General features: G+C 65.7%; 1 protein-coding gene across 2 annotated transcripts in view; it reads right to left on the bottom strand.

Moving 5' to 3' along the window:
* NOTCH1 (notch receptor 1) overlaps positions 1–26,655 on the bottom strand; it is a 45,547-nt gene that overhangs the window by 16,977 nt on the left and 1,915 nt on the right. For both annotated transcript variants that reach the window (XM_068974784.1, XM_068974793.1), the window contains exons 3-15: positions 9,757–10,019; positions 8,916–9,254; positions 6,747–6,869; positions 6,011–6,244; positions 5,577–5,732; positions 5,223–5,408; positions 4,885–4,998; positions 4,066–4,179; positions 3,567–3,800; positions 3,359–3,469; positions 2,683–2,875; positions 1,086–1,231; positions 755–868 (exon numbers count right to left, since the gene is read on the bottom strand). In XM_068974784.1, coding sequence (XP_068830885.1) covers positions 755–868; positions 1,086–1,231; positions 2,683–2,875; positions 3,359–3,469; positions 3,567–3,800; positions 4,066–4,179; positions 4,885–4,998; positions 5,223–5,408; positions 5,577–5,732; positions 6,011–6,244; positions 6,747–6,869; positions 8,916–9,254; positions 9,757–10,019 — 2,327 coding nt within the window. The remainder of the gene's footprint in view (positions 1–754; positions 869–1,085; positions 1,232–2,682; positions 2,876–3,358; positions 3,470–3,566; positions 3,801–4,065; positions 4,180–4,884; positions 4,999–5,222; positions 5,409–5,576; positions 5,733–6,010; positions 6,245–6,746; positions 6,870–8,915; positions 9,255–9,756; positions 10,020–26,655) is intronic.

The following is a 26,655-nucleotide window of genomic DNA, read 5'->3' as shown; positions in this document are numbered from 1 at the left end:
ACCCACATCCCGCCTCCCCCAGCCTGGCCAATGGCGACAGCTGAGATGCCAGGGACCCGTCTCCCGCCACTCTCAGCAGGAACACAGGGCTCCTTGTTTCCCCACACAAAGAGGGCCCGCCATCAAAAGACTCCCTCAGGCCTCGCCAGCGATGGGGAGGGCAGCCTGGCCCCCCTACCCCCAGGGCAGCCTGAACAGCAGGCGGGGAGGCTGACAGCCCAGACCCAGCTCCGCTGCCAAGGGGGCCACCTCCCAGGCAGGTCCCCCAAGTAGGGACTTGCTTGTGCTCAAATTTTCTCCCAGGCACCTGGTTATTTTATGAGCAAAGACACCTGCAGGGCAAGGCCCTAATGCAGCCAGGCCTAAGGCTCGGAGTACAGAGCAGGGCCTCTGGGATGCCTGCAGAGGGGTGCAGACAAGGCCAGCCCAGGAAGGCCGCCTCGCACCTCAGCCACCTGCGCCACCTCCCGAGGCCCCGCCCCTGCCCTCCAGGCCCCGCCCCTGCCCTCCAGACCAGCCCACACCACAGGCCCCGCCCCTGCCCTCCAGGCCCCGCCCCTGCCCTCCAGACCAGCCCACACCACAGGCCCCGCCCCTGCCCTCCAGGCCCCGCCCCTGCCCTCCAGACCAGCCCACACCACAGGCCCCGCCCCTGCCCTCCAGGCCCCGCCCCTGCCCTCCAGACCAGCCCACACCACAGGCCCCGCCCCTGCCCTCCAGGCCCCAAGTGCACAGCCCCAGGCCCCGCCCATACCTGTGTAAGGCAAGAGGCAGTTGCATTTGTACCCTGCCACGTCATCGATACACGTGCCCTGGTTCAGACACGGGTTGGACGCGCACTCGTTGATGTTGGTCTGGCAATTGGGCCCTGGAGAGAGAGAAAACACGGTCGGTGTAGCTGTCACCCCAAGTGCTATGGCCAAGTTCTGCCTGGCGTGGAGAAAAAGCCCTGCACTGAGCCTGGGGCCTGGGAACCCACACCAGCCGGCCCAGGAGCCACGGGGGTTCTCGACGGCTGGCATGTGTCCGGGCTCCATGCGGCCCCCAGGGCCTGCGCTGGGACCAGGAGCCCCCGTCCCACTCACCACTGAAGCCCTCCCGGCAGGCGCACACGTAGCCGCTGGTCATGTCCTTGCAGGTGCCTCCGTTGACGCAGGGGTTCGACTCACACTCATCGTTGTTGACGTCACAGTTGGCCCCACTCCACCCAGGGTCACAGTCACACTTGTACCTGCAGAGGCGACCACACGGCGGCTCAGGTGTAGCCAGAGAGGGCGGGGCCTAGGCTGGGAGCAACCCAGACTCTGCCACCGTCTTACAACCTGATTAGATGGAGACACTGGTCCACTCTGACCCTTGGAGTCCTTTAAACGACTTTAAATAGCCTGCCTCGACTAAGACAGTGGTAAGGGTTTGGGACAGTGCCCAGTTCAGAGCAGTGGTCAGGAGACCATCCACTGTTCACTTGCTGTGTGACCCTGAACAGGCTGCTTACCCTCTCTGTGCAAAATGAGGGTGTGTGGTCCCTGCCATGTCCATCACCCCATTTAGATAGAGCCAATGCCAGGCACGTAGTGGGTGTCGGAAACTAAAAGTCAGCTTCTCTACACTCTATTCTGGCACCACATATATGGGCAGGGTTCCCACACCAGGTGGGTGGCCCGCAACCCAGTCCTGGCCCTAAGTGCCTGGAGTCAGCACAGACTCTCCCCCCACCCCCCGGAGAGGGCTGGGACCCACCAGACTGGGCCCAGGTCAGACACTAACCCCAAGCCCCAAGTTGTCACCTCTACTTCTGACCAAACAGCCAGGAACCAGACCTCTTCCTTTGAAATTTGCAAAAACGGCTCACGAAACTCAGAAAAACTGTTTGACTTACTAGATCAATGGTTTACTATAAGCAGGGAAACTTGGAACAGCCCAGTGGAAGAGATGTATGGGGCCAGGGATGGGGAAGGGCTCAGAGCTGGTCCCCGCCCCATCCCAGCACCTGTTCGCCAACCCGGAAGCTCTCTGAACTCCCGCACTTGGCCTTTTTATGGAGGCTTCCTCACACAGGCGTGACTGAATAAGTCACTGGCCGTTGGTGATTAACTTGCACTGCAGCCCCTCTCCCGTCCTCACGGTCAGGGTGGGACGGAAGGCCCCGGACCCCAGCCTCAGCCTCGGATGACCTTAGCAGCCTCCTTACGGAAGCTCAGTGGTGGTTTACTTGCTAAGTCGCGTCCGGCTCTCGCAACCCCATGGACTAGCCCGCCAGGCTCCTCTGTCCATGGGATTTCCCAGGCAAGAATCCTGGAGTGGATTGCCATTTCCTTCTCCAGGGGATCTTCCTGACCCAGGAATCGAACCTGGGTCTCCTGCATTGCAGGCAGATTCTTTACCACTGAGCTGTGGCCCAAAGGGGCTTGGACACGACCCAAGACACCCCTTCCACTCTCAGATATCTCAGAGATTTCACCTCTGGCCTGCTGCCTTGGCACGGATGCGTTCCCTGGGCACACACGGAGCCGAGGGCAGTGCTGGGCTCAGACCAGGAGCCGAGTGAGCGCCCGTGCACGGCACCCTTCAGGGCTCCCACAGCAGACCCGTCCTCGGGGAGCACCTGGCCGCTCTGCCCAAGACCCGCTGGCTCCCCACCCCCACACCCCCCGCCCCCAGGGTGGGGCTGCGAGGACGCACCCATTGAGGCTGTCGCGGCAGGCCCCGTGGACGCAGGGGTTGCTGCTGCACTCGTTGACCTCAGACAGGCAGGTGGGGTCGTGGTAGCCCTCCGGGCAGCGGCAGGTGAAGCCGTTGATGCCGTCCTCGCAGGTGCCCCCGTTGTGGCAGGGGCTGTCCGCGCACTCGTCAATGTTGATGTTACACATGCTCCCTGCGGGTGGCCCAGCAGCTCAGACACCAGGAGTGGGAGAGGGGTCAGGCTCCCTGCCCTCGGAGCCTCAGTCTCCCTCTCCGAGAGCAACCCCCTCCCCCCACTCCATCCCAGGCCCTCCCAAGGTTCAGACTCTCACCGACACAAGCTCTGCTCCCAGGACACAGGGCCCACGTTGGACGCACTCGGGGCAGAGGGCAGCATGTGCACCAGGGGCCTGGCCCCACTGCGGGCCAGCCAGGCTGCTTCTTACCCGGCATGCCAGGCTCAAGGGTGTCCATCCCAGCGTCAGCCAGACCCACCCCCCACCCCCGTTCCTTCCAGAGCCTCTGCCGCCAGCTGCCAAGGCTGCTGGCCTGAGAGCTGGGCCCCCACAGTCCCGAGACCCTGACCTGCCAGCGCGGCTTCAGCCCCTGAATCAAGGCCCTGACGCGGGCGGGAGGGCAGAGGCCTCTGCAGGCCCCCGAATCCTGGGCGGCTCACCTGTGTAGCCCGGCTCACACGCACACTCGTAGCCGTCAATCTTGTCCAGACACGTGCCGGAGTCGCAGGGGTTGCTCGCGCAGTCGTCTAGGTTGATCTCGCAGTTGGGTCCTGGGGGTGGGAGACCGGAGGAGGTCACGCGCTCCTGCTCGCTCATCCACAGCTCCACCTACCCCCCGCAACCCTGCACCAGCCCGGAGCCGGGCACCTGTGGTCCCCTTGAGGCAGAAGCAGAGGTAGGCGTTGTCGCGGTCCTGGCAGGAGCCCCCATGGCGGCAGGGCTGGCTGTGGCACTCGTTGACGTTGGTCTCGCAGTGGTGGCCCGTGTAGCCCGGCTGGCACAGGCAGCTGAAGGTGGCCACGCCGTCCTTGCAGGACCCGTAGTGGCAGGGGTCGGGGTCACACTCGTCGATGTCCACCTCGCAGTGGGGCCCCGTGTAGCCTGCAGGGGCGGGGGGCCACTCTCTGGGTTACCAGGCTGTCCAGGACACCATCAAGCAGACCCAGGGTCCTCTTGTTCCCACCAGGGAAGCCTGGGGATGTCTGGGGCGCGCCCCCCACCTGCCTGGGGTCAGAGACGCACCCTGCTCGTGTTCCTCTCCAGACTGAGGGGTCACCCCCCAGCCTCAGCCTCCGACCAGCCCCTTCCCTGGACCCCACCGCCTGCTTGTGGCCCCCCCACTTGGCCTGGGGTGGCAGCCCCGCACCTTCTGTGCACACACAGGTGTAGGTGTTAGGCCCGTCCAGGCACTTAGCGCCGTTCTTGCAGGGTGTGCTCGCACACTCGTCCACGTCATACTGGCACAAGTGCCCGGTGAAGCCTATGGCCGGGGAGGGGATGGCGGTCAGATGCCAGGGGCACAACGGCACCACAGCCAAGCCCTGGCTGGCCAAGGTCGGGGGGCGGGGGGCGCCCGGGAGGGCCCCGCGAGAGTGCTTTGGCCAGGGCTGGGCAAACGGCAAATGCCCGTATCCTTTCCTCGCCCTCTTTCAGAGCACACCCCTGGGGTCCTGGCCCTCCTGCCCTGCCCCCTTCAGAGGAGGCTCAGCCCAAGATGGACGGTTGCCATGGCTACAGCCGGGCTGGGCTGAGAATTCGGTTCCCGGCTAGGCGTCTGGGACAGTTTATTTGCATCTCAGAAGGTCCAGGGCTCTGACCCCCAACACCTCCCCGGGCTTGGCGTCCCCCAGCCCTTCCCTGCGACAGACTCGGGGCCCTCACAGGCTCCATAGGCCCTCCTAGCCATCACATCCACTGCCGCTGGCAGAGGCAGGTGGGTGCGGCAGGCCAGCCCTCCTCCCGCCGGGGCACGAAGGCAGGAAGGGAGGTCTCTGGGCCCCGGGCTTCTCAGCGAGGTGGGGGCCAGGAACCCTGCCCGGCCCAGCTTTGTCTTCTAGGGGCTGAAAACCAACCCACCCCCGCCTCCCCACACTCCGGAGGTGAGGCTTTTACGGGCCCTCCCCACCGTGGGGGACCTGACCGGCCTTGACGCAGGGGCAGGGTGGGCGGCGGGGCCCAGGCTCACCCGTGGGGCACTCGCACACAAACTCGTTGATCTTGTCCAGGCAGCGGCCGTTCTGCAGGCAGGGGCTGCTGGCGCACTCGTCCGTGTTCACCTCGCAGTGCAGGCCCTCGTAGCCTGGTGGGAGCGGGCTGGTCAGCAACGCTGGGCCTCTCCACACCTGCTCCCCAGGGCTGACCCAGCCGCCCAGCGCTCGCCTGCTCTTCACTGTGCCAGGAGACCAAGCTCGAGCCTCCCCAGATAACTGTGGGGAGGCTGCGGCCTGGGCGGGCACGGAGGCCGGGGGCAGAGGCGACGTGGCTTCCCCACCCCCAGGGTCGGGCGGGCGGCCGGCCGCGTACCAGGCATGCAGATACACTGGAACTCCCCGATCTGGTCCAGGCAGGTGGCGTCATTCTGACACGGGTTCGATACACACTCGTTGACGTCGATCTCGCAGCGCGGGCCGGTGTAGCCCTGCAGACACTGGCACTCGAACGAGCCCAGCGTGTTGATGCACTTGCCTGCGTGCTCACAGGGGTTGGCACCTGGTGGGGGCGGCGGGGGGGAGATGCGGCACGGGTAAGGGGCTGATCTGGGAACCCTAGCCTCTGGGTCAGTCGGGGGTGTGCCTGCCTCCCCCATCAGATCCGCCTCCCCGCCTCCCCCCATCGGACGACTTCCAACAGGTTCCCCAGCACCCCGGCTGTCCGTACCCAGCGAGCACTCATCCACATCCTGGCTGCAGGCCGGCCCCGTGTACCCCGAGGGGCAGGTGCAGATGGCCTTGCCGTTGACAGGGTTGGTGTCACAGTTGGCACCCTCATTGCAGGGGTTGCTGATGCAGGCGTCGTTCAGGTGGCACAGGAGACCTGGGCACAGCGGCGGGGGTCAGCGGGAACACCGACTGCCCACACCCGGCTCCCCAGGGAGGGCCCCCGCCAGGACACAGCCAGCGACCCTGTGGAGGGCCCTACAACGCCAGAGCTATTCCGGGAGGCTCATGGCTGGCCGCTTCACTCCAGGAGGCCCCTCCTGGGGTTCCCCCCTTACAGGCCCCACAAAGCTGCAGTGTGAGCGTCTGTGTGAGGCCCCTCGCCCAGGCCTGACGCCCCAGGGCCCTCCGCCTGGGGGCAGGCTGGGTGCTCACCCGTGCGGCCGTGGGGACACTCGCAGTAGAAGGAGGCCACGCGGTCGTGGCAGGTGGCGCCCCGGAAGCAGGAGGCGCTGGCGCAGTCGTCAATGTTCTCGCTACAGTCCGCGCCCGTCCAGCCATTGACGCACACACAGTTGTAGTCACCGTGGGTGTTGTGGCAGGTCCCGCCGTTCTGGCAGGCATTGGGCATGAGCTGGCACTCATCCACGTCCTCTGTGCAGTACTGACCTGCGGGGGGCCGGGACGGTTGGTGCCTCTAGCCCCCTCCGCCAAGCCGAGACCCTCACCTCGACCAGGAAGTCTTCCTGACTTCCTCCAGCCCCGCCAGCCAGAGCCAGCCTTTCCCCTGCACCCCTGGCACCTGGGGGCTCTTGCCTGGCCACTCCGTGGGCACAGGTGCACTGGGGTCCACGCTCACCTGTGGGCAGGGCCTGCATCCTGCTGGCCAGCATCCCTGTGTCCTGGCCAGCAAGCTGACCTCAAACTGGGGACCTGATTGTGGCCAGGCCAGCCTGGGGCCAGGCTGCAAATGGCTCACACAGACGGGCTGGTGCCACCCACGTCTGTGCTGCTCCAGGGGGTTGGGGGGGGCCCCAGACCCTGGCGTGGGGGCAGTCAGCTGCAGGTCACGGCATCCTTCCCGTCCCATATCTCAGCTCCCTTCTGCCTGCCCCCCACGGGGACAGACTCCAAGGGCAAAGGTGCCCCCTGAGCCGCCCGCTGTGCGCACCTGTCCACTCCGGGGGGCAGCGGCAGTTGTAGGTGTTCACGCCATCCACACAGGCGCCTCCGTTCTTGCAGCTGTTCCCTGGACAGTCGTCAATGTTTTCCTCGCAGTTCTGGCCAGTGAAGCCTGCAGCAGGGGCCAGTTGCCCGGTCAGGCCTCCCCACGGGGCCAGGCCCTCACCGTCCTGTCACGCTTGCACTGGGTTCTGGCACCCTCCTGGCTGGACCCAGGACACCCTGCTCTGGGCGGAGAGCTGCTCTCCACAGCCTGTCCTGTGATGCCCACCGCCTTGGAGCCCTCGGGGTCCCTGCCCCACACCCTGCCCTCCCCACTCCTGTGACCGGGCCGCACACCCCAGAGCCCACGGTCAGCACATTCCTAAGCGATCGTTTTCTAAACGGCCGGCTGAACAGACGGAGACCCACGGTCACAGGCTCCCCGGGGTTCTGTCAGAGAAGACGTCTGCACTACGGCCTCTGTGACTGGGCACTGCCTGCGGGCCCAGCCCTGTGCTCGGGGTTGTCTGCACACCCCCACGTGCGGCCGTGGATACCCCATGTGACGGGGCAGCACTGGGCCTGGGAGCCCCCTCGCACGGAACTGGAGCAGGGAGATAAAGGGACCCTGGCAGGCAGTCGGGGGTGTGTGTGTGTGCAGGTGCGGCCCCCAGACTTCCCAGAAGCAGAGGCGCAGGCAGGGCAGGAGCCCCCCACCCTCTCCCTGCCCTCTCCCGGCCAGGCCAACTTCTGCGGCACCCCCTCCACGTCCAGTCAGTTAGCTATTAATCCGTTCGACTCCCGCTGGTTCAATAATCAACCCAGAAAGGTGCGTCTGGCAATAGCCAAACCTGCAGCCAGTTACTAATTAATGCCCCTCCCAGGGCGCCTTTGGACCCCCTCCTGCCCCTCCCTCGGAGGCCCCCCCCACTGGAGCCTGGTGCCCACACTCCAGTCCCTCCTGCATGCGGCAGGCCTAAAGCGCCGCCTCTCCCCACCCCCAGCTCACCTCCAGCCGGTGGGGCCGCACCTGCTCCACGCGTGCGGCCCCCTCTGCCAGGCCCCCACGCCTCCCACCGGCCCCCCCAGCCCGCACCACAGTCCCTCCTGACCCTGGGGTCCCACAGCCCACCCCCCTCAGGAAGACATCTGAACCCAGACTCCGAAACAGCCACGCAGCCCAGCCGGGCAGTGGGTAGTGCCGGGGCGGGCAGGTGGCGAGGGGAGAATCAGGGACCGGAAATGGACATGCCTGGCGTCTGCACGCAGAGGCAACAGGCCCGGGGCTTGCGGGCGGGAAAAGCACTTCCTCTTTGCAAGGGCCGGGCTGGGCCGAGGGCCGTGTGGGGGCCAGAGCGACCTTTGGGTCAGTCCTGGGTCAGCCGGACCCTGGGCCCTCCCCTCTCCAGCAACCCAAACCCCACCGAGCCCACCTCCTTGTCGCCCCGCCCCAAAACTCCCTCCCCTTCCCAGTCCCTGCCTAACCGCCCCCGTGCAAGTGACAGACTGGAGGCTTTCGAACCTCTTCGTCATTATCAGTATTTTTAGATCAGCAGCAGCAAAACGGACTCAGAAGAAAACTACAGTGGAAAGTCTGGGACCCGAAACAGGAACGGTGGAGCTGCTTGGGGGGTGGGTGGGGCTGGGCCCGCCTGTCACTCCTGCCCCGGCAGTGGGCGACGGGAGAGGCCAGGAGGAAGGGCCCCCACTGCGGGGAGCCATGTGTGAGCCCCGGCCCCCCCGCCCCACCTCCAGGAACCAGGGGAAGCCCCACGGGCGACACAGGAGAGGGTGCTCCCTGCAGCGGGGGAGAGTTCTGTAACGTGCACGTGGTCCCAGGGAACTCGGGATAAGGGGCCTCCTGGGGGGCCTGAAGGAGGCCGGTGTCCACGGCCCGGGAGACTCGGGGCAGGGGGCCAGGAGAACAGAGCGAGCCCGGAGCGGGCGGAATGCTCAGGCCCTCCCTGGGGGCGGCAGGGCCCCTGGCACAGGGTAGGAGCACTAGGGTGTCACAGCAGGCCTGTCCCGGGGCGGCACTTGGTGGGTGGGCGCCCCCATCCCAGAGCGTGCCCCGCACCACCCCCAAGGCTGCCCTCCAACCGCCCGGGCTCGGGTGACGCCCCCAGACCCAGCCTGCCCGGCTCCCCGCCCCCTGCACGCTTCCGGCGGGCAGTACCTGGCAGGCAGGCGCACTCGTGGGTGGTGTCCCCCGTGGGGCGGCAGGTGCCCCCGTTCTGGCAGGGGGAGGGGCTGCAGGGCACGTAGGGCAGCTCGCAGTGGGGGCCGGTGTGGGTGGGGCGGCAGACGCAGCGGTAGGAGCCGACCTCGTTGAGGCAGGTGCCGCCGTGGTGGCAGAGCCCGGGGCTCTGGCTGCACTCGTTGACGTCCTGCCTGCACGTGGGGCCGTGGAAGCCGGGCGGGCAGTGGCAGATATATGACGCCTCAAAGGGCAGGCACTGGCCACCGTTGGCACAGGGGTTGGAGGCGCAGGGGTCGGCCTGCTGGCATGTCTTCCCTAGGGGGGCAGGGGGCGGGGGGTGGTTAGCCGGCCTCCCTGGTTCCTATGAGCTGGGGGCAGCGTCCAGACCTGGACAAGGGGTGAGCCGGGCATGGGTCCAGTGGCATCAGCTCCTCACCACCCAGGGACCCCAACCACTTAGGGGCTGAGTGACCACCGTGGGATGCACAGTAGGCCAGGCCCCCTGGGGAGCTGACCCAGACTGCGTCCCTCCTGAGCCGGTGGTGATACCACGGCTCCTGCAGGGGCTGGGGGAGTCTCCCCTTTTCTCACAGAGGCTGCAGCAGGGGGGTGCCCTCGAGCCGGGAACTGACGCCTCCAGGGCTGGAAAGTGGCATGGGGACCCCAGAGCGGGGACTCTAGGCGATTTCTGGGTCGCTGACCCCCACAGCCGAGCCCAGTCCAGGACCGTCCACGGCCACGTGGACGGGGGGCCGTCACTGGCTGTGTGGGCGGCTGGGGGAAGGCCACTCCATCCCCGCACCCCCGGGGTCCTCACCTGACCAGCCCGGGGGGCAGAGGCACTTGTACTCAGTGAGCGTGAGCAGGTCACAGGTGCCGCCATTGAGGCAGGGGCTGGCGAGGCAGGCGTGGTCGCGGGGCGTCAGGCACAGCGGCCCCGAGAAGCCCAGGCGGCAGCTGCAGACATAGTCCACCAGGCCTTCTCGCTCTGTCGTGTGGCACGTCCCGCCGTTCTTGCAGGGGGCGCTGAGGCAGGGGTTGGGGGCCTGGCATTGCTGGCCCGCAAAGGCCCCGCTGCATCTGTGGCAGACACGCCAGGGCGGTGAGTGCCCACTCCCTAGCTAGCCCGCCACCAGCCCCGGCATCCATGGGGGTCCCCCTCCCGGGCAGCAGCCCCACTCAAAGGGCCCGGGGAGGTTCTGGGACCACAGTGGGGGTCATTGCCCAATATCACCAGGGTGCCAAGCGCCACTGAGCTCTCCGCTTTCAAGTGGTTACTATTACATCAAGGGAATTTCATGTCCATAAAAACAGTGATTACGTTAATTGGAGACATTAGAGACCAGAGTGTTTGGCGGGCCCCAGCGTCGGTTTCAAAATCCACGGAGGCGTCTGTCTGCACTCGTGGGCCACCAAGAAGGGGCCACGCGGGCCAGACCCAGCCATTCTCCGTGGAAGGGAATGGTGTTCTGTGAAACCTTTTGTTTCAGGGACCTGCCTACTCTCTCTCTCTCCAGCTTTTCTGAAACGAATGTGCGTTATTTGGGTAATAAAAGAGTTCGCAGATTGCTCTTCTTTCAATGCGAACACGAGAGCAAACAGGGCAAGGACTGCAGACACCACATGGCCGGGCTCCCACGTTGTCACCGACGTGGAACTCTCTCTCGGGGGTCCGACGCAACAGGACCGTGCTGCTCGGCGCTCCACCCTCACCCACGCATGGTGCCCGGACGCAGTCTCTCCCTTTCGGAGGCGAAGGCTTTACATCGGAAGCCCAGCCCGCTGCACAGCTGGAGAAAGCAGCGGCCAGGAAGACTGCCGCTGCGGCAGGCCCTGTGCCGGCTCCTAGGCTAAGACGGCAGCAGGTGAGCCAGGCGTGGGGGGGCACCCTGCCCCACCCCCGGCCCCAGGCCTGGTCCCAGGCACTCCCCACCGGGAAGGGCTCGGCACCTGCCACCCCCACCCCGGGGCTGCCCTTGGCCACCTGTTGCCTCGGCTTCTCGAGGCAGGGCAGTACACTGCCCCCCAGGGTCACCTCGTGGCCTTGCGCTCGAGGGAAAGCCCAGGAGGGGCTCTGGGACCAGCCAGGCCTCCCCCTTCCCAGCGGCAGAGCCTCTGGGGTGGAACGCGCCCACGGCCCCCAGCCTGCAGCGGCCTGGGAAGGCAGCCCTCACGCTGGGCCCATAGCCCCAGGCGCCGGTGGGCGGGGCCCCCACCCCCGCCGGGCAGCCACGAGGACCCTGGGGGAAGAGAGGGCCCTCCTGGGCTCCGACCACCCTACCTTCCCAAGACCCCCCCGAGGGGGGGCTGCTCCGTGGGGTTTAGGCCTTCACTCCAGGACCCCTCACCCCCAACAAATGCCAGCCCGCCAGGGCCCCTCCCCACCCTCCTGCACAAAGCTGCGCAGGGAAAGGGGGCGGGGGGTCCCTGAGGAGCTGGGCTTTCCTGAGGCTGTGGCTCGGGCAGGGCGGGCGAGGAGAACGCAAAATGGCCAGTCCGGACCACCATCTGTCGCCTGAAGCCAAAAGTCCCAAACCAACTGGCTTAAAGAAAACCAGCTGCCCTTCTGGGAGGGGCGCAGGGGAGGTAACTCAGGCCGGAGCCGGGGCTACAGCCCAGCCGGCTCAGGGAGAGGGCGGAGGACGGGTGTGGCTGGCTCCTCTCTGGGGGCACAGACCCCGGGACGCACCCCCTGTGCGACCGGCACCCTGGCACCCCAGGCCCCGGCAGGGCCATACCCTGGAGCCTGGGGAAGGTGGCGTGGCCCGCACTGAGCGTGGATCCAGTTACAGGCCGCCTGGTCCCAGCCTGAGTGGCACTGGGAACCCAGAGCCCTGGAGGGGAGGGAGGAGACCCAGGAGGTAGCCCCTCCCCCACCTCTCAATGCCCTCCATTGTCGAGCAGGAGCTGGCCACCGCTCCCGTTGGAGAAAAGGCTTTTTTTTTTTCCCAGCTACTGAAGAGCAGGCAGAAAGTGGGAGCCAGACAGAGGACGCTTGGTCATCAAAGCGGGGTGGGGGGTGGGAGCCCGCCTGCCCTGTCCACACCTAGCTCCAAGGCATGGGAAGCCCACCCAGGTGGGTGAGATGAGGCAGGCCTGCCCCATGGCCTGGGGGAAACGCACACAAGGCTGCCCAGGGCGTCCTCCGTGTGGGCTCCACCTTCATCACTGGTCTGGTTCAGCAGCGTTCCCAAGTGGACCAGAAAGGCCTCACCAGGGTGCACAACCCTCCAGCCTCCAGCCACGGGGCAGTGTGTCCCTGAACCCCACCCCAAGCCCATCCTGAATGGGGAGCCTAGCGCAGAAGACTGTGGGAGAATCCACCTGGATCGAGAGCATCCCAGCCAGGGAGGCTGCATGAATTACAGCGAGAGGAAAAGCGCGCCCAGTAAATCAGGCTGCAGCAGCAGGGACAAAGGGCGGCTGGGGAGCAGGTGCGCCTGTGGCCAGGGACGCGGGTGGCAGCTGCTCCCTGCCGGCGCAGCGGCGGCTGCCAGCCCCGGCGGGCGGGGGGCAGGGCAGGAGCCAGGGAGGCTCCTCCGCGGGGGGAAGGCAGCGGCTGAGGGGGCCCATTGTCCTCCCTGCTCCCGCCCAGGCCTGGCGGACGCTGCTGTGAAGGCACGCTGCCCATGCGGGTCGGCTCCAGGGCTGGGCCTGGCCGCCGTCCACCACGAACACCCCAGCAGGGGGAGGGGCAGGGCAGCGAGGGAGCGGCAGCCTGGGGGGGGGTTGCCGCTGAGGCAGGTGCTTGGCGCGGGGGCGGGGGGGTGCTAGGTACAAGCAGGGCCTGGCTTAGCTCCATGGGAGGACGCCCGGGGCCAGGTTGGTCTTGAGGAGGGCAGGGGTGGGTAGGCAGGGTGGGGGTGCCTCACAGCCCATCACAGAGGCCTGTCCCTGCTCTGGGCGGCCTCCGGCCATGCCCCCCTTCGCCTAGACGTGTCCCCACCTGCCCCCCACCCTGGCTGCAGTGCTGGGGTTTCCTGGGGAGGCACCCATGGCACCCGCACTTCCCTGAGAAGGTGGAGGAGGGCCCGTGAGGCTGCTCAGACGCGGCCAGTCTGCCGGGACCAGCGACCAAGTCCCTCGTGGCCATTCGGTCCTGAACACCTGTCCTGGCAGCTCGGCCTAAGTGCCTGGCGGGGACAGGGGCCCATGCTTGGAGGGCAAAGTCGCACCCAGCACCTGCCTCAGGATTCCGGGCCAGGGGCCGTCGGGGACCCTGAGGCTGGACGAGAACCGCCCCATGCACCGTGCCACTCAGCTCCTGGCTCCCAGGGGCCCATGGCAGCTTCCCCTTCCTTGCTCTCCTCTGGAAGGCGGTCTCCCAGTGTCTCCTCCTCCACTCGCCTTCCCTCCGGCCCACACATAGCCCAACGGGGTGTCCTGGCCCACCACAGCCAGCAGCAGCAGAGGGTCAGGTGGGGCTGGGGGCTCCAGGATCAGAGCTGCAGAGAGGCAGCACCCAGATTGGGGGGTGGCAGCGCGGAACAGCTACTGGGACGCCCGCCCGCCCGCCGGCCCACCGGCCCGGAGCTCACTGGAGGCTTCCTCAGTGTTTCCTCCTAGCCGGCTCCTCCCCCCAACCCCCCACCCCCCCAGCGCCACTCCATAGAAATGCAGCCCCAGAAGCGTCCAGAGGCAGATGCTGCCTTGACCTTTCATCCCTTCACCCGCGACTAATGCTAAATGGTGCTGTTTTCCTTTCTGAGTTAAGCGGGCCATCTGCCACCCCCAGGGGAGAGATGACAGCTCCCTCTACACGCAGGCAGTTCGAAGGCGGGATTCAGCACAGAGGAAGGACTCACTCGGTCTGCCCTCGAGCACTCTGTGGTTGAGCAGGGGAGTTGAGTGGGGCAGAGCTGGGTGAGCACAGGGCCCTGGCCGGGTGGGGGTGCAGACTGGGGGTCGTCGGGGGGCGTGCCTCCCAGTTCCTTCTGCAGGCCGGACAGTCACCCCAGGGGAGCAGGGGTCACCACCGATGGGTGGGTGAGACAGTCCATCAGAACTTTCGGGGGGCTCTGTGGCACAGATGGGCACTGCCTGCCATGCCTCCGTTTCATGCGAGTCGGGATCAAGGGCACAGAAGGCCTGGTGCGGAGGCGGCCTGGGCATCTGGAGCACAGCGGACTCTCACTCTAGCCAACACTGCTGGACTTGATGCACGCAGTCCACCGACGTGTCCCTGGGGACACGCTGGCTCCACCAGGGTCTGTGTACCTGCTTAAGGAAAGCCGTGGGGGACACAGGGCTCCCCAGCACCGAGGGCCCCACTTCACCCTGCTGCCTGAGGCCTGGGATATCAGCGCAAGAGCCGGTAACCCATGGCTGGAGGCCACGTCTGCAGGCCCAGGGCCTATGCCCCAAAGGTGGGCAGGGACTGTGCCACCCAATACAGACAGGGACAGCTCTGCAGGTCCCTGCCCCCAGCCATGCAGCCCGTATCCCCGGGGGGCTGAGTCAGGGCCTGGGGTCCTACCCGCTGCAGCTGAAGGCCCTTCCCACCCCCCACGCCCCGCCCTAGCTCTGCCTGCAGTGGGGTGCCTGCTCGAAGACCCTCCCCACACCAGCACTGCCTCGCTCACAGGCTTTCTGCCCAGGACCCTCCAACAAACACAATGTTACTCGGGCCCCGAAGAGAGGGGCCAGGGAGCACGGATGGCTCGTCAGGGTCCCCCCCTCCTCCCCAGAGGTGGTCCAGGATGCTAAACAAAGACCACTAAGGCCCACCACCAGGCAGGCAGGCCCGCCCACCTCGGGGCAGCTTGACCGGGAGGTTCTCAGACCCCCAGCCCAGCCCAGGCAACTGGGGCCACCTGCAGACCAGGCGGAGGAGGCTCCTGCCCACTTATGGAACAGGAAGACTGAGGCCAGGAGACATGGGGGTGCACTGGACAGACTCTGAGCCCCCAGCTCCTCCCTCAGAGGGGGCGGGGTCAAGGAGTCCACTTGTGCTCCTGGATAAGGCTTGCCAGGGGTCCTGGGCACAGGCTGGCTCAAGGGCCCCAAATGCCAGTGGGGAATCACAGTTTCCAGGAGGCTGTGTTCGTGGCAGGTCGGGGGGTCGTGCAGTGACTGAGGGTGGTGCTCAGTGGCCTCTGCTGGCCTCCCTCACTGTGCCCACCCACCATGCCCATCCCGGGGTCCTTCCCCACTGGGCACAACCAGGACAGCTCAGCTGTGAGGAACGGAGCCCCTGGGAGACACAAAAGCCAGGGGTGCCCGGGAACTCCAACAGGCAGTGGGCGGGGCTCCAGGTTTCTCTCAAACCCTCAGCATCCTTGGTCCAGACCGCTGTCTGAGCCATGACTCTGCCGTGCCCCAGGGTACCTGGATGACAGCCCTCTGCCCTCTCCTGTCTTGGTCCCTTTCTGCTCAGGCAGGGTGTGCCCAGGGCAGCCCGGAGCCTGGCCACCCCCGCACGGGTTTGGAGGCCACAGTGTGAGACCTCACTCCACCACCTGCAGCCCCAACTGCCCCAGGAAGCGACTGCAGGGACCCGGCTGGTGCCTGGCTGAGCTGCAGTCTGCTTCCAGCCCGCACGGCCGCTGGGCTGGGGCGGCTCAGAGCTGCATGGGGAGGGCGCTGCCCTGGCTCCCAAGCTTCAGGGAGGAGGCGAGTGGCAGCCAGGGCTGCCGAGGGACAGGGGACCCCGGAAAAGGATCAGCCAGGTCTGAGGCAGACAGACCCCAAGTCCCAACAGCAGCTGACCCTCAGTGGAGAACAGGCAGCGGCCGCAGAGGAGGAAAGCGGTCCAGGTGGGGCGGGGCGTGGAGCCGCCGGGCCCAGCAGCTGCTCCCCGCTCAGGGCTCTTTGCCTCTTTTCTCCCAAGTTGCACCTCTGGATGGTTTAGAATAAGCTGGAAAGAGGAAGTGCAGGAGCGCGGGGAAGCCCTTTGTGTTGTGTGTGGACGGAAGCGGTCCTCCGGGAAGCCACCTTTCCCACTGCGGGGAAAACAATGCTTGCGGCTCGCCACCCCCCCACGGCGATCATAGCTGCCCCACCCTCGACGTGGGAAGTGGCTGCCCGTCTGAAGGGATGGAAAGGCAGAGGTCAAGCGGCTTCCTGGAGATGGCCCAGCTGCAGTGGGCAGAGGACAACCCAGGCCCACCCACGGGCAGACACACATCGCTGCTTGGCTGGCCCCTCTGGACATTGCAAAAGGCACAGCCAACACGCTGTCCCGAGAGCCCTGGGGGCTGCTGGGCGAGTAAGAAAAGCCTGCTGCCCCCCCACCCCCGCGGCCCTGCTCTGCTGGGTTAATTCCCCAACCATCACCCCCAAAGATGGAGCCAGGAGCTGGACAAAGGTGGGAATGGGTGTCCTTATCCAGGGCTCACCCCAATAGCTCTCTGAGACCCACGTGGTCGGGCCTGCAGCCCCACTTCTGGGAGGCCGGGGAGTGGCCCCTCCCAGCTGCCAGGGAGCTCGGTTCCCCACAAGACGGAGCTGGACCCGTGCCCCAGACACTGGATACAATGAAGGGATCGATGAGCATGCGGCCTGCGGCCCGCGCCATGGGAGGGGGGGTGCGCTTAATCCAAACTCGATTAATTAAGTCAGCAACCACAGACTGAGGTAGGAGCCAGAGCCAGAAATGGCCCTGCAGTGCCCGCCTCTGCTCGGCTGTGGGGTGGTGCGGGGAGAGGGGAGGCCTGCCCGGCAGCTCTCCCGCCGACCGGAGTGGACGCTCGGGGCAGCCCCGCTTCTTCCCATTCTCCAGTTGCGAATGCAGCGCGGGAGAACACTGAGGACCCCCCTCGACACGGGTCCCAGAAGGAAGACACTGTGGACCCCCCTCCCCGCTCCCGGACCTGTACTCAGGCTTTATCTCGTCTCTTTCTCAGAATGGCCCTGCAGGGACACTGGCCCATTGTACAGATGAGAAAACCAGGGCTCTGGCAGGTTATGCCCACGGCACCACCTGGGTTTGAATGCAGCTGTTAACCTTTGCTGTCCCCAGCAGTGGCCAGACGCCAGGCCCTCAGTGTGGGGGTTGGGGGCAGCTAGAGCACAGCGCCCCCTGGAGGCAGCTGGGAGGCCAGCAGGAGCTCCCTGGGTGGAGGAGGGGGCGTGGGCCCTCAGCACCCCATTCCTTCTCCCCCTCCCCCTCCCCCTCCCCCTCCCCCACCCCGGTGGCCTGGGTTTCTCGCCTGACTGCCTGATCTCCCAGACCGGGAGGGCCGGAGCAGACAATGTGTTCTTACAACCCCACAAGATCTGCTGAAACTCAAAACCCTGGATTGGAGGCAGAGGGGAGGGTGTCTGGGTGAGAAGCCTGGGAATTGGGGAGCTCCCAGCTGGCGGGGTGGGGCTGCCCTGGGCCCCGGCTTCCTTGCACCCCTTCCGTGTGGCAGGAGGGGTCCCACGAACGCCGGACACCTGTCACCACCCTCAGCCACAAGAGTTCATGAGGCCTTCCTTCCTGTCTGTCCAGCCCTAGGGACAGAGAGGAAGCACGGAGCCTACAGCCGCCGGCCGCTGGGAGGGCCAGCAGAGAGTGGGCCCTGATGAGGCTCCCATGAGACCCTCTCCCTGGATGCCTCTCCCAGCTCAGGCTCGCCACCTGCCCAGTCCCCAACCCCTGCCCGAGGCAGACCACCGGGCCCCGTGTCCCCAGGCTTGCCCACAAGCCCGTGGCCGACCTGGCCCCCACCCCGGGCTCAGCACAGTCACCAAGGCACGGGACCACGGCAGACACCAGGAGACACAGCCCTGGCAGCTGCGCCCAGGCCGGCGTGGACCTGCTGAGAGACAGCCCCGCACTGTCACAGCCTGGGGACACCCGGGCAGCCCGCCCGCTGGTCTGGGCCTCGGGCCGTCTGGGCTCAAGGGAGACTCTTCTCCATGGGGAAAGCAGAAGGTTCTTGGGCTGGCCACGACCTTGCGCCCTTCCGTGAAAGTGAAAGTGAAGTCACTCAGTCGTGTCTGACTCTTTGCAACCCCACGGACTGCAGCCCACCACGCTCTTCCATCCATGGGATTTTCCAGGCAACAGCACTGGAGTGGGTTGCCATTTCCTTCTCCAGGGTATCTTCCCGACTCAGGGATCGAACCCAGGTCTCCCGCACTGTAGGCAGACGCTTTACCGTCTGAGCCACCAGCGCCCTTCCATGACCTCACCCAAATCCGGGGCTGGGCTGGTCTCTTGCGAGCCTTCTGGACGAAGCCTGGGAGCACTGAGAACAGGCCCAGAGTGGAGTGAAGCCACGCCGATATGTCCCATCGGGACCCACGTGTGTTACTGTTTACGGGGGAGCTCATGGGGGCGGGTGAGCAGCCCCCGGTCACACAGCCCCCCATGGCCTGCGCTATAGAGCACAGCGCTGTTTTAGCCTGGCGGGAGCAGCGAGCTGGAACAGGGCCGGGCAGCTGACGTGGACCATGCCTGCCTGTGGCCTGGAGGCCAGGCCTTCCAGAAACCCGGATGGGCTCAGCTGGGTCCAGCCCTGACCCAGGCCACGTCCCAGATGCCTGCCGAGCGCCGTGCTGGGCCGGGCCTGGGCCCTGGACCCCCAGGCAGAAGCCGTCATGGCCTGAGGCCCCTGCCACTGTGGACACCGGGACACACAGCCCTGCCTGGCCTCCCCCACCCCGTCTGGCTCTCAATCAGGCCTGAGGCCACCCTCATCCTGAGCCCTGGAGGGGGAAGTGAGGAGAGCCCCGCCCTGTGGGGCCACCCCTGGGAGCCGGAACCAGCCTGGCGAGCGCAGGAGAGACCCTCAGGCTGACCCGGAAGGCCCAGAGGCAGTCACCTCCCCCAGCCCTCTCCCTGGTCGGAGGGGAGACGGAGGCCCCGGGGACGGAAGTGTGGCCAGCACCCCCCACCCCCAGGCCCCGCCTCAGCCCAGCCTTAGCTCAGCATCTCTCGTACTGAAAAGCTTTCAGGGAAAGACACACACACTCAAAACTCTGGCTTCTCCCCCAGACCTGTCATTTCCAGTAACCGTGTAGTTTCCGCTTACCAGCAACCGAAACCAAGAGGAAACCGGTGGGAGGCAGGTCCCCGAACCCTGGGTCCCCGCGGGGGGGCCACCGACAGAGCTCTCCAGGGGCAGCCGCCCACCTCCTCTCACACACATCCCCTGGTGGACCCGCGAGGACCCGCCAGGGCCCAGCTGCCTGTCCAGCAGGCCTCCTGGGGTTGGGCAGTAGGCCGGCGGCTCAGCTGACCCAGGACCAAGGGGCGAAGGAAGCAGGAGGCCGGCAGGGTCCCCGGAGGAGGGCCGGCCTGGTGCCCGCCTGTCACCCCGAGTGCCTGCCCAGCCTCCAGCGGCCTGTCCCCTGTGCGGCGTGGCTCAGACCCCCAGCCCTTCTCCCGGCCCGCGGCCCTGACCCTAAGGCCGACGTGACGACATGGGACCTGCCTGCCCCAGGCCTCGGCCGGGCTGGGGGAGGCTGGACTTTCGCACTGCCTGCAGGGCAAAGAGTTTGCTCAGCAAATCACAGTGTCAACAGAGGGATGAGGGACCATTTACCCAGCGGAGAAGAGCCAACCGATTCAAGCACTTCAGAGACACCCGACGGACACCCAAGCCCGGTGACTGACTTGTCCCACGAGGACTCCCAGGTCGAGGCTGGTGGGGCCTGGCAGGCTGTCTGAGTGCCTCTCGTGTTTGGGAACCGCCACGTGGGCGTTGGAAGTGCGGCCTCCCCAGGGCACCCCCCGCCCCCACCAAGGCTTGCTGGGAACCAGGACCCCGGACGCACCTTCCAGGAAATGGAGCAACTCAGGTGCACGAGGCTCAGGTCAGACCTCCAGAGGCCGTCCCCAGCCCCGACCCAGGAGAGCCCAGGACAGCACAGCAAAGGGCTGGGAATCCTGGGGGCTGAGCCACAGAGGGGGCGGGCGCTGCGTGGAAGGGGAGGCCAGGCCCTTGGAGGTGTCCACATGCCACCCGACGGGCAACCATGCAGAGCAGCAGCTCGGTGTCAGGAAGGGAACGGGCAACGACGAACCTAATTCACTCAAACGTGTGGATGCCGGTATGATGATGACCCCTGCCCCCGAGCCTCGGCAGGGAGTAGATGGCGAGGTCAAGGCCCCCTTTCCCAGAACGCTTCCATCCCAGGGGCAGCGGGGGTGCAGGTGGGGAGGAGACCCCCAGCCAGAAGGGACCACTCAGTGGTGAAACCCTGGGGAGGGTGTTCTGTTCCCAGAGTTCCACGCGCCTCAGAGACGCGCAGAGAGCTGCCCCCACCTGTGATGGGGGGACCCACTCGAGCCTCCCCACCGCGGCCGAGCAGGTGTCAAGGTGCTAACGTTGCATGAGCACCCCTCTGGTGCCCTGCAGGAAACGTGGAGCCTCTTTGATCCCCGAGAGCCCCTGGGAGGGGATCGGCTTGTGGCTAAGAGCGAGGAGCCAGGCCCCTGACCCTCACCCTCTCACACCAGGCGGGGTGCCTTCCAAGGGTACACCCACCAACTCCGAAATGAGCCCTGTTTCAGGAGAGATGTGCTCCAGGCCAGGGCAAGGCCGGGAAACAGGGAGATGGCGTGGGTAGGGGCTCAGGTCTCAGACTTGCCCTCCAGCTGCCCCTGACCTGTTCAGAGCCCATCTGCCTGAGTCTCCACAGTGGACTCCCTCCTAAAGGGGGGCCTGGGGCACCTGGGCAGGGTATTCCCACAGCACCAGCCTCACGGCGCAGGAGGTGAAGGCATCTGCCCTCGAGTCTGGTTCTCAAACAACGAGCCAGGCATACGTCTGCCCTGCCCGCCTTGCCCCAGCACCTAGAGAGCGTTCAGTGAACGCCCGCTGCTCCTTGCATTCCTGACACTGAGCAGGCGGTGGGGTGCCGGCCGTGGAGCCCTGTGTGCTCATCCCCTGGACCCGAGGGCACACCACCCCACTTTAACAAGTACCCCTGGATGCGCCAGGCCCCACTCAAGGGGGGGTCCCATGGCTGGCCACGCGGACACAGGAGTGAGCGCCGCCTCTTCCAGGGAGCCTTCCAGACATCCCCCACCCCCGACACCCACCGCCTCTGGACTTCTGCCCAAGGCCATACCGGGATGACCATGCTGGGCCACTGCCAGCCACCCCAACGTTCTCAGGCAGGTCGAGTCCAGCGAGCGCCCAGACGAGTGAGGCACGGACATGCACCCCAAGCGAAAGAAGCTGGGTGGGAGAGGCGAGCGGCGCGTGCATTCATGTCAAGCCAGAGATGGAGAGCAGGTGGGAGCGCGCGGGGCTGGGGTAGGGGTGGGGGCGCCCGCTTAATGCCTGTGGGGGTCTCGTTCGGGGTGCTGAGAACCTGGAACTAGACAGACGTGCTGGTCCCACAAGCTTGTGAATGTACTAAGCGCCACGGAAATGCAGACTTCGTTCAGTAATTTACTTTGCTGTGTCGCACAGTTCCCAGGCGGCACTAACGGTAAGGAACCCGCCTGCCAATACCGGAGACACAACAGACGCGTTTGATCCCTGGGTCGGGAAGATCCCCTGGAGGAGGGCATGGCGACCCATGCCAGTGTTCTTGCCTGGAGAATCCCACGGACAGAGAAGCCCCGAGGGCTACAGTCCACGGGGTCGCACAGAGTCGGACACGACTGAAGCGACTAAGTTCCCCGACCAGGGATGGAACCTGTGCCTTCTGCAGCGGAACCTGAATCCTAACCACTGGGCCACCAGGCAAGTCTCCCGAAATGTACCTTCTAAACGTCTAAAATCATAAAACTTATGATACGTGCAACTGACCACCAAAATACAAATAGAAATCCTCCCTTCCCCCCGCCCCGCCCCCACCCCAAATCTGGTCATCAGCAACCTATGGCCTCAGTGGAGCGAGGTGGGCGGGGCCTTGAGGAAGGAGATGCCAGGGATGAAGCCAACAGAGGCCACTCTGGCAAAGGGCTCTTCTCTGCCCAGCGGCCCTTCCTCTGCAGCAGCACCTGTCAATCACGGCCCCCGCTCTAGCGGGTGTGTCCACGGCCCACCAGCAGGCCCAGGGGCTGGAGGTGAGGACCCCAGAGCCCTGAGATGGCCCCAGACAGGCAGAAGCCGCCCTACTGCATGGCCAGGCCTGACTCCTGGGCCCTCCTCCCCCGGCCACGCTGCGTCCACTGCCGCCACCTGGGCATCTGTGGGCCCATCCCAGGGTCCTGCCAGGATGCCGCTGGAAGGCGCTCCGGGCGGCCAGCCAACCCCGCACTCTCAGGCGCAGAGCAGGAGCCAGTCGCTCTGTACCTGCTACAGTCCATGGGGCCGCAGGGTGTGGTCGCCAGAGACAGGCCGGCGGGGAACTTCAGGACCCATCAAACGCACCCTGACCCACAAGTCGCGATGCCCCCAGGCCAGCCGCTTGTTAAAGCCTCTGGGAAGAGTCTGCCAGGCTCTGGATGTGCCCGGACACGAAGGCAGAAGCTGAGGCAAGCTGGCCCCAGGTCCCCTACTCCCGTTCCTAGCCTCTTCATCTCTCAGCCTCAGCCGTTCCCACCTGTAAAGTGGGGACTGAGGATGAGCTGCAGAGCCGGCCGCCATCCTGAGGGGGTGTGAGGCCGCTGAAAAAAAGGTCTGCCGCGCTTTTACGAGGCTGGATGAAAGGGGCTGTCTGTGCGTGGAGGGACCGTCAGCACTTTATTGAGGAAAGCAATCAGGACACTCAATCGACTCTGCAAAGCCACGTCCTTTCACTATTCATAGGCAAGACGTGAAACAGGAAAGGTGCCCTCCTCGAGCCCGGCCCGGCCCGGCCCAGCCTGGCCAGCGTCACGGAGAGCGAGGGACGGAGCCAGTGCTGGCTTCCGCGGGACCCCTGGGCTGCCACCCAGCCCTGGGGGAGTGCAGCCGTGCCGCCCTCTGGACCTGCCCCCACCCCCCGCCACCTCGGGGCAGGAGGTCCCTGCACCCGCTCTCTCACTCGTGGCCTCGGCTGCCCTGACCCAGCTCAGCTGTCCTGATGAAAAGCGTTCTCTCTCAGCTGTCTGCCCGGCTCCACCCTCTTCCAGCTAAGGGCACAGCTTTCTTTTTTTTTCCTCTCTCTTTTTAAAAAAAAAAATCCCTATTTTTTTTTCCAGTGGAAAAAACACTGGCCGCCATAGAGGCAGAGGCAGGCCCGAGGAGGGCACCTTCCTGTGGGGCTCGCGTGTTCCCTGACGTCCACCCGCCGTGGTCAGAGGCAGCAGGTGATGGTTTGGGGCTGAGGCTGTGCATTCGCTGTGTTTTTCTAACCCTGCGTCCTTGGCACCCAGGCGCTGACAAACAGAGGAAGTCCTGTACAGACCTGGTTCGTTCTCAGCCTGGGGTGGGGGCGGGGGCAAGGGTGAGAATTAACCTGTTCCTCCCCCAGACTCGCCTGAGACACGCAGGTGACTCAGTGGAAACAGACGGGCCAGGTGACACAGACGCAGACTGTTCCTCTGCAGCCGGGTGGCCGAGTCACTTCCACTCGGCCCCTGACCCTCTTCTTCTAAAGGGAAGTCGTTGTCCCCGCCTTGCTTCCTCACAGGACGGCCAGCGAGGGCCCCGGGGGCAGTACAGGCAGGATGCAGCCGTGATCAGGAAGACACGTCCCCGGACAGAGCGAAGCGGGGCTGGGTACCACGCTGGGCTGTGTGACGCTGGGCCGGGGGCCGACATCTCTGGGCCCTGCTACACGCCCGATGCCCATGGTTCCGGGGTTGCTGCCAGCCACGTGGGGCCGGGCTGCCCTGCCCACTGCACTCCCCTCCCTCTGACGTGTCACGTGTTCAGGCCGCCTCTCCTAACCCCCACACTGGAAAGCGGAGAAACCATGGGGGCAGGGGCTGCGTCGGACCTGGGCCCACATGCCCACGGCCAGAGCAGCACCCAGCACACAACAGGTGCTCAGAATTGGGAAGGAAGCAAGGAGGGGGTTTGCGGGTGCCACCGCAGGTGAGAAGCCCTCGGAGTCGCCGGCCGGCCCCTCCCAGGCGGTGCCCTGGCTCGGGCCCACCGGGCTGTATCTTTCAGGTTCTCTGAACTCACTCATTAGACAACTAAACCCTCTCAAATGAGGATCTTGAAACCAGCGCTGTCAGCTCAAAAGGAGAAGGCAGCAAGGGAGCGGACACTCGCCCCGCGCCTGCTGCGTGCCTCTTACGTAACCTTTACGCACCACCAAGGAGATCAATCACGGATCAAGCGCGAATTACAGGCTGGGGGAATCTGGGTTCAGGTGACCCGAAGACCTGAGGTCACGAGGGCAGTGGGCACAGGAGAGCCAGGCCTCAAATACAGGATCGTCCAAAGCTGAGGTCCACCACCTGCCCGACTTCCCTCCAGCGTACTCTGGGCACTGAGGCGGCAGAGGGTTGCAAAGACCCACCTGAGCCTGCCCCTGGGTCACCGGCCTCCCCAGGCACCCCCTGCTGGGGCCACCACACACAGCCACCCTCCTCAGGGCAGAGGGCTCTGCCCCCAGAGACTCATGGCCATCGGGCGGCCCGGCCCCGCTCTCTGGGACTTCCTGAAGGGCCTTCGCAACAACACAAATCTCTTTTTCCGACCCCGAGCCCTGTAGACACCTGACGGGTGGCTTCTGGGGAAGGTTCCCTCTCTCTGGATGGAAACAGATGAGTCACCTGGCATGAATGCGCCTGGCACATGACAGCCCCGATTCCCACGCCCTGGCCACAGGGGAAGCAGCAGGAAAGTCACAGAACTTTCTGCGGGTCCCGGCTAGAGGCTGCAGAGCCAGGGTTCACACCCAGGTCAGCCTAAGACCCAGACACCCTGGAGGGAAGACAGCGGCTCTCCCCTTCAGCCTAGAGAGCCGGGCTGCCCCCACCAGCAGAACCTCCGCAGACCGGTGGGTGGCGGGTGAGGGCGAGACGGCGCGGACCCTGGGGGTGGCCACAGTGCCCCCACCCTGCCCCACGAGCCTGGACTGGGGCCTCCCCACGGCTGGGCCTGGCCAGTCGTCATGGCTGATCCCTTGCCTCCAGCCTGAGGCACCCAGAGCTGGGGCCCGCAAGGACGGCACTTCCGTTCAACTTCCCAATGGGTCTGCAGGGTGCTCACAATGGGGTCTCTGTGGGCCGAGCGAGGCGGGGTGCCAGGCCAGACAGGCAGGCTTTCTGCCAAGGTGGTGGTGGGGGGAAGCACCAGGCCAAGGGGAGGAAAAAGGCCAGCACCCTAGCCCTGATCCGGGGCCTGGCTTGGGGAGGCCGGAACTCCCAAAGTTGCCCAGGTTTGGGGGTGGGAGAGCCTCCCCCAACCCCACCCCTTTGAAGCGCCTCACCCGGAGGCCAGCAGTGAGACCTGCAGCAGCCAGGCCAGCGTGCGGCTGGAGCGTGGGTCCGCGGCGGGGGCCCAGGCTGCCTGGCCCAATCCCCCGGTGATGGCGCAAGGAGAGACGGCTCCTGCTTCCCCCAGCCCAGCACTGCCCCTGCCCTCCCCAGAGCCCTCTGCAGAAGCACGGAGACTGCCCCCAGCCCTACACGCACGTACATCCCAGCGAGCCGAGCCGAGCGGCAGGGAAGGGAGTGGGCATTCTGGGAAGCCACGCATACTCAATCACCCAGCATTAATCCGCCTCCCCAACAATAGCCCCTGCACTTCCACTGAATCCCAGCTGTCGGTCTCTCAATGAAAGGAAACAAGATTTAGGGCATCAAGCGTCGGTGAGGCTTCTGCAGGAGGAGAAAAAGGCCCCAAAAAAAGCAAAAAAAAAAAAGAAAGTAGTGCGCATTCATTAGTGTCTGACAAAGACACAATGCATTTTGTCCATTAAACTGCTCACAGACCTGCTTAATTGGCTTCAGTCTGGGGCCGGGGTAGCGGGGAGGAGGGGGCTGCTTGCCCACTGGCTGGGCCGGCAGTGAGCCCGGGCTGGGGGTTGTCAAGGGAATGGGCCCTCAGCAGTCGGAATGAGGGCGCGCCAGCCCGGCTGGGGACTCACTTCTGCAGCCTGGGGAGGGGGCGTTTCTCCAGCCGCCAGGAACCTGCTCGGTATTCCCATCAGGGACGAACTCAAGTTGAAGGGCATCGGCCACAGCAGAAAAACTTCCTGAGAGGCTGGCCAGTACTCGCAGGAGGGCAGGCAGGCGATAGATCCTAACCAGGTTCCCTGACACCACCGCCACCCCCGCCCCCTGCCCCCCGTTCACAGCTGAGGACCCAGGGCTGGGAAGGCGAAGGGCCTGGGAGGTCAGAGCTGGGGACAGAGACAGAGCTCCTGGCAGGAACTCCCACCCACACCCCTGCGGAGACGGGCACGGCCACCTCGATGAGTTCCAACCTCCTTTCCCCAACCTCACCTGAGGCCAGGGAAGGCAGAGGGTGGCAAAGGGTGGGTGTGCTTTTGAACTAGTCAGCTTCTCGCTGAGAGGCACCTCCTGTTCAGGAGGTGCTCACCTGCCTGGAGCAAGCATCACCTGCCCTCAGCAGAGGCACTCCCCCCAGCTGGCAGGGTGCAGAGGGCCCGGCCTCCCTGCAGACGCTCTGGAGCCTCCCTGCAGGTCTCAGGGACTTTGGGAAGAAATGGGGGAGCAGGGATGCCCACCTAGCACCCCAGGAGCCTGAGGTGGTCCTCAAAGGAGCGCTCGAACCCCCAGTGGCCAGGCTGGGCTCCACACGCAGCGTAATTGCTGGTGATTAAGTAATTGCCAGACTTTGTCCAATAAAACCAGCACGTGACCGCGCCCAGCCTTCTGGGCCATCTCCAGAAGACAATGGCCTAGTGTTCTGCCCCCGCTGGCCCGCTGCAGAAGGCAGGGGCTCCGCTCCGACAAAGCAACAGGTCCCTGCAGGGGCGC

Source organism: Capricornis sumatraensis, chromosome 1, assembly GCF_032405125.1.
Source record: "Capricornis sumatraensis isolate serow.1 chromosome 1, serow.2, whole genome shotgun sequence".
Classification (NCBI taxonomy): Eukaryota; Metazoa; Chordata; class Mammalia; order Artiodactyla; family Bovidae; genus Capricornis; species Capricornis sumatraensis.
The sequence above is the reverse complement of the archived record's forward strand: the minus strand, read 5'-3'. Positions and strand labels throughout refer to the sequence as shown.